The 7203-nt window shown below is 50.7% G+C and overlaps 1 protein-coding gene across 2 annotated transcripts in view; it reads left to right on the top strand.

Annotated features, from left to right (window-relative positions):
- The first annotated feature begins 774 nt into the window (after positions 1–774).
- dipk1c (divergent protein kinase domain 1C) overlaps positions 775–7203 on the top strand; it is a 34508-nt gene continuing 28079 nt past the window's right edge. Inside the window, exons 1-3 of one of the 2 annotated variants that reach the window (XM_060044833.1) lie at positions 775–3444; positions 4029–4262; positions 5423–6009. In XM_060044833.1, the coding sequence (XP_059900816.1) occupies positions 5779–6009 (231 nt within the window). In that variant the 5' untranslated portion in view covers positions 775–3444; positions 4029–4262; positions 5423–5778. The remainder of the gene's footprint in view (positions 3445–4028; positions 4263–5422; positions 6010–7203) is intronic. The other variant, XM_060044834.1, reaches the window with a different exon arrangement.

Genomic DNA, 7203 nt, shown 5'->3' with positions numbered 1-7203 from the left:
GCTCTCGGTTTCCACTCATTAACTGAACCGCCGTAACGTTGTCTCTCAGTCTCTGCAACAAATACTTTTGGTCACGTTTGGTGAAAAACCAAAACCGAGCCCTCTGCTCGTATAATACCGGGCGAACGTGGAAGTTGGAAAACAAAGAATAAACAGAAAAAAACAGGCACCCAGAGAGAGGATTGGGTAAATTGTCCAACCCCCCTACGACCAGAGCCGCCAGGGCATCACAGTCCATCCAGACAGACAACAGATCCCGACTGCCTGATAAAAAATAGGCGTCACCTCACCGTCATATGACCCCTGAAGGACATCTGGTAAACACATCACACGATACATCACCGGCTGACATCACATGCAGTTTAATTAACAGTCCGGAAATGGGGCTTCACAACATAAAGCAAGTCTCTCTATGTCTCCCAGTCTTCGTCTCGATCTCTGTGTGTCTTTGTCTCTCTCACTGTGTCTGTCTCTCTGTCTCGGTCTCTCTCTCTCTCTCTCTATCTCTCACTCTCTGTCCCTCACTCTCTGTCCCTCACTCTCTCTCTCTCTCTCTCCCCTCTCTCTCTCTCCCCTCTCTCTCTCTCTCTCCCCCCCTCAGCTGAATACATCCCAAACCCTTGTAGAAGACGGTATTGCATACATCTATCAACAGATAAGATAACAGAGCTGCGAAACCCTGTCATTGTTGCCCTCCAACACACACACACACACACACACACGCGCACACACACACACACGCACTCACTTCAAATCCAGACTTCCCACGGTAGCAGAAGCCCTGTTTTTTTTGCCTTTGCAGAAACTTTATTGCCTTCGCAGAATTACAAAACGGGCAATTCCTGACGAGAGAGAGCGAGAGTGCTGCTGGCGTTTGTTTTGGGCTGTTTGCCACATGTGGCACCAATACAAGACCTGAGAGCAGGAGCGAGACGGAACGAGATAGAACAAGCGAAGGAGCGCGCAAGACCAACCGAGACAAGGGTGAGCAAAGATAAGGTAGTGAAAGAGAGAGATGTGGGGAATGGCAGACGGAGAGAAAAAGAGAGGGAGCGGAAGGGAAGGAGGATGATGGAAGGAAACAGGGATTTAGATGAAGACGGGGGGAACGTGGTTCTTTCTCGCAACTAGGTGCAAGACGGGAGGGAACGAGAGAGAAGAGAAAGAAGGAGAGAAGCAGGGCATGCGTGAAATGACACAAAAGAACAAGTGTGAAGGGAATGAAGCGGAGAGAGAGAGAGAGGGAGAAGCAGTAGCAGAAGTGGGGGAAAGAGAAGGAAGGGGAAGAGGAAGGGAGAGGTAGATTATTGAGAGGGAAATAAGATATTTGGGGGAGGGAAAAAGGGAGAGGGAATGTTGTAGAAAGTGTTGTACATATCTATGAGAGAACGGGGAGTTGAAGGCGTGAACAGTGAGTGTGAGAGACAGCAAGGGAGACAGAAAGGGGAGAAGGTACTAAGTCAAAGAAACAAGAAGGGAGAGAGCTGAACTATAAAGTCTTTCCTCCTCTCACTTTCTTGCTCTCTCTCTCTCGCTCACACACTAACATACACATGAGAAAACGCTTGGAAAGGGAAACGACAGCCTGAATACTGAATGAAGGAAGGAAGCTAAATTAGGCTGAGCAACAAGCCTGGAACACACACACACACACACACACACACACACACACACACACACACACACACACACACACACACACACAAACGCACACTGTGGGACCTTCATTCTCCAGACTGAGAGATTGTGAGACATTTGGAACGACAGGCAGGGAGACCTGCTAGCAGACACTCTGGCAAGGAGATAGTCAGACAGGAAAACAGACAGCCAGACAGACAGACAGGCAGTGAGACAGAAAGCCATTCAATGAGGCAGACAGGAAGTGAGACAGACAGGCTGACAGACAGACAGACAGTCGGGCAGGAAGCGATAGAGGCTGAGAAAGACAGACAGGTGTACGGATGTGATGCCGTACGCAGACACAGACAGGCAGGCAAGCAGCATGGAGCGTGCGAGGGCGGCCGAGGGGAGGCAGCAGCAGCAGCAGAACGGAGAGAGAGAAAGCGGAGCCCAGAGCAGCAGCAGCAGCCGCCCCGACTCCAGCAGTCACAACCAGGAGCTTGAAACAAGAGGCAGGCAGCTCCAGCACCCAGGAACACATAACAAGAGGCAGGCAGCTCCAGCACCCAGGAACACATAACAAGAGGCAGGGAGCTCCAGGACCCAGGAACACATAACAAGAGGCAGGCAGCTCCAGCACCCAGGAACACATAACAAGAGCCAGGCAGCTCCAGCACCCAGGAACACATAACAAGAGCCAGGCAGCTCCAGCACCCAGGAACACATAACAAGAGGCAGGCAGCTCCAGGACCCTGCGGCCAGCCCCCATCCACTCTCCCTTGTTTTTAATGAGAGTGTAAGAGAGAGAGCACCAGTGGGAGAGAGAGAGCGGCTTGCTTGGTTCATGCTCTGAGGACAGAGGGAGAGAGAGAGAGAGAGAGAGAGAGAGAGAGAGAGAGAGAGAGAGTGTTGTGCGAGGTTAAGTGAGTGAGGCTTCTCCTTGCTGGAGGGAGTCGTGCACCAGTTAGAGCAGCGCGCACGGCTCAGAGGAGGTCACCGCTCCTTCTCTCCTTGGATTTAATTACTTTAATTCTGCCCCGGAGGAGGAGGAGGTGGAGGAGGAGAGACTTGCTCTGCCGTGTCACATTGTTCAGTCCCAGCATCTGGAGACAGAGAGAGTGGCCGACACCTGGAGCTGTCGTCGCCGCGTCAGGATTTTTATTGAATTATGGGATGCCGTTGCCGAGATGACAAGCGGCCAACGCGTGGATATTAATGAACTTCTTTGAAGTGGGTTTGTTGCTTCCGCACGCTGGATTACAAACTGTTGGACTTCAGTTCCAGGGTCTTTGTTTTTTTCTCCTCCTCACTGGAAACAAAGCTCAGGACTTGCCTCCCAGCTCGCCTCCGGAACTGAGAAACAAAACCGAAAGAACCGACTCCAGAACTCCAGCCTGACGTAAAGGGTGGCAAGGCTGTGCCATTTAATTCGATCAGGGACCAAAGAGTTGAACCTCCTCTGCCTCATCGTCTCCCTGTCAGCAGGCCATCACGCCACAGCAGGAGCAGATGACAGCTCCTTTCCCCCCCGGCTCCGTTAACTCTGCGCTGAGCCGGCCCGAGGGCTGGGGACTCCCGGGTACATGCTCTTCAAGAGACCGCCCGCTCCGTTTAAAGGATTAGTTCAGGGAGAGGTTTGTTAGTTTGAGGAGTTCCGATCCAGGCCTCCCTTGTCCACTAATATCCTTTTTTTTTTTTTTCGGGGAGAGATCCAACAAACTCAACACTCAAAGCATTCTTTATTCCATCTGGGGCCAAGGAGCAGTTGGTCAGTACCGGACACCTTGTGTTTTGGAAGGATAGCCAGACAGGACAAAGAGCAGAGTAAGTAATAGTGTTAAAACTTTGTAATCTCTCACTCTGTATGTCAATAGATTTGAAATGTGAGTGTTTATGTGCTGATTGAAGGTACTGTTTCATTCTTGGTGCGATTGGACCATTCAGTCATTCTCTTCCTTCCAAACTCTTTGTGAGTGGCTGCACGTAACTAAACCACAACCACAACACAGCCCCTGGAGCAATTCATATCGAGCAGAATGTCAGGGAGAATCAGTTACTCACTTCCAGACCCAGCAGTAACACTCATAAATGTTCCAAACCCAGTGTGCTCTGAGTGTGCCCAGACAACACAGAGTGCACGAAAAGCGTGTTTGCACAGAAAGCTGTAGCATCACACCCGGCATGCACTTTGAAAACGCACACAGAGTTGCGGTTATCGACCGCAACAGCTGTTCTGCCGCGGTTTGCCGCCTTTATCGTTTAGACAGCGTCAACGAACAGCGTCTTTGAGTTTGACCCCTCTGCGTCCAACACCGCGCTCCTCCATCCCTCCACTGAATACCAGCTACCCCATCGCGACTCATATTAACGCAATGTTTCCCTCTTTTTATTGTCTTCTCCTGATCTAGAGAGCGATGGTGTTGACCCCCAGGCACTGAATCAAGACAGCCTTTGCAGCTGCTGCAAGCTATTATGATACAGGGGAGCCAACACTCACAGCAGGGGAACTGAGAGAGCGTTTACGTGACTTCTGAGGATTTCTTTCAAGTTGAACCTTTAGGGCTTATTAAGTCATGACTTAACCGCCCAACTTCGCAGTCGACCATCGCGGCCAACTAACTGACAAAAGAGCCCTCAAACGTGTGCGTGTGTGTGCGTTCCTGCATGTGTGTGTGTGTGTGTGTGTGTTTGTCTGCGTTCCTGTGTGTGTGTGTGTGTGTCTATGTGTTTGCGTTCCTGCGTGTGTATGTGTCTGAGATAGTGTTCAGCTTTTAGGGTTCAGAGATTGTTTAACAGGAATTCACCAGCCGACAGCTTTAGAGGCAGATAATAATGGCCAGATAACTGTTTTGTTTTGACAACCCTCATATATTATCGTAGCTATAGCTTGGCCATGACAAGCATGAACATAAGGAATGGATGATTCGCACCGGTCTAGTCTGGAGCGGAAGACGGAGCAAAGGCCACTGATTGAGTGCTTGAGAAGTGACACTAAATATTTCACATAAACCATCATCTGATGCATGTGTAATAGAGTAATAATGATTGTGATGAGAAGGTGCTTATGGGTTTAGAGGTACTTCAGGCCCGGGATGCTAAAACTTGAAGCTACCCAACTGGAATGCTAATTACCTCGCTTTAGTATAAGAGTGTTTTTCATGAGCTGCTCTTTTAAAAGCCCTCACCCGTGCTGGAATGCCGTAAACCGCCACAACAATTATTTCCAAAATAACGATTTAATGGATATGATCGTACGGGTTCTGTGCCCTCGTATTTGACCTTAATTAGTTTTCCTTTTTATATACTTTCCTCCCATCATTTGCAGCTCCGGTAGAACCAGTGATTATTGTTAGTCATTGTTTCCTCTAGATTTGATCAGACTGCACATGATTATGTATTATTACCGAGTGCGACGGTTCCCAGAGCAGGATAGCTGGGATTAATCGGGGCGTTCAAAGTAGCCCCAAAACCGAAACATCCCAGAGAAGGCGGGATCCAGCCAGCCAGACGTCCCTCGGGACTCTGAGGGGGAACAGGAGGCCAGCGGAGGGGGTGTGAGCGTGGACGCAAATGTGTGTGTTTCGTGCAACTTGCAACTGCCCACTGTCCTTAGAGTAACTCTGCTTCACATCTGCCGGTGCATCTTTCCACGCTGCTGTGTGTGTGTGTGTGTGTGTGTGTGTGTGTGTGTGTGTGTGTGTGTGTGCGCGTTTGTGCGTGTGTGACATATGCAGTGGACTGCCGCCAATAACGCACACCAGCTCGCCCCCACTCTCAGTCACACTGCCCTGCGGTCCCACAGTCATCGCAGTGTGTCCGTGCTGCCGGTGCCGGTGGGCTTCATCAACGCCCCCCCTGAGATGCTTTGGCCGGAGTGGAACCCTACAGTGGGACCCAAAGGAGAACCGGAGCCCGGGATCAGCAGACCCCGTCTATTTGCGTCTTTGAGTTCTGGAGGCGGCCCTGCGGACGAGCGGACCTGAAGAAGCTGCGACAGGTGTGTGTGTGTGTGTGTGTGTGTGTGTGACCTCCAGCATGGCGTCCCCCTGTTCCCAGCGGTTGCTATGGCGTTCCCCGCGGGCCTCCGTGCCGGTTCAGACCGCCTCGTAGACTCTCTCCGGGGACGCCTCTGCTCCGCTTCCAGCCCCCCCGTCCGACATGCTGCCCGGAGGTGGCGGTGGCGGTGGCGGTGGGGAAGGGGGCCGCTGGGCCGGCCTGTGCCTGCTCCGCTGGCTGGGCGTCAGGCTGTGGTCCCGGCGGGGGACCCTGCTCTTCGCCCTGCTGTGGTTCGGCTCCTGGGTCTTCCTGAACGGGCTGGTGCTGGTGCACCGCAGCATCCTGTCCGACTACTGCACCGACGACAAGAGCAAGAGGATCCTGCAGCGGCTGGTGAGTCCGCCCGAGCCCACAGCCCCTCACCCCCTCACCCCCGACCCCTGACCCCTGACCCCTAGCCCCTAAGCCGTTACCCCAACCGTAACCGCTAACCGGTGGCGCAGCCCGTCATTTATTTCATGGAGGGTTGATAAAGTGTGGGAAACATACATTTTAAGGTAGGAAGATGTCAAAAGTAACAGTATCTTTTCCTGATCGCTTTTATAAATGACGACCAATCCTCCTCCCGATATGTGTTAAATAATAATGAAGGGTTTACTTCTTTATTACAGCGGGGGTTTGTAGCCAATACCCCCCCCCCCCCCCCCCCCCTCTCTTCCTGGCTACGGCACTGCCACTAACCCTAACCCCACCAATGCTTCAAACCAAATGTGTGTGATGTGTCTGAGTTTAGTGTTATGTTCGCTTTGTTAAACAGATCTTTTTTTGTTTTACAAACTTCGATATCCACGCTGTCTTTCATTATAGTTATCGAAGCTCAAATCTGTGATTTGTGTCCCTTCATTCCTCTGAAATTAGGTTAAGTTGCATCTCTATTTAACAAATGTTACAGGATGTTTCTGACCGATGGGCAGTATGTACCAGTTTGTTAGATTACAGTCTGAACTGGTTCACACACTTCGTACTTGATTGGCTTCCAATCAGATTGAGTAATTTTTTGGCAGACCGGACCAGAAATGCATAACTTAAGTAACTCATGCTTTACACAAATCTCAATCGCTCCGTTGCTGCAACATACTTTCACACACTCCACCAGAGGTTGGTTGGAAAGTGTGTTCCTTTAAAACAGCCACAGTAAGACTCATATTATTATTCTTCATCTATCATTGCATACGGAGAAGTACTATACCTCAGAATGTGTCATCTGCATTGAACCATGACTAGCAGCATTAGGAGCATTAACCATGACTAGCAGCACTAGGAGGATTGAACCATCACTAGCAGCACTAGGAGGATTGAACCATCACTAGCAGCACTAGGAGAATTGAACCATCACTAGCAGCACTAGGAGGATTGAACCATCACTAGCAGCACTAGGAGAATTGAACCATCACTAGCAGCACTAGGAGGATTGAACCATCACTAGCAGCACTAGGAGAATTGAACCGTCACTAGCAGCACTTGGAGGATTGAACCATCACTAGCAGCACTAGGAGCAGTAGGCAGCCCCAGTGAAGCACCTGGAGA

This window comes from Gadus macrocephalus, chromosome 23 (assembly GCF_031168955.1).
Source record: "Gadus macrocephalus chromosome 23, ASM3116895v1".
Lineage (NCBI taxonomy): Eukaryota > Metazoa > Chordata > Actinopteri > Gadiformes > Gadidae > Gadus > Gadus macrocephalus.
This window is presented reverse-complemented; position numbering and strand designations above follow the sequence as displayed.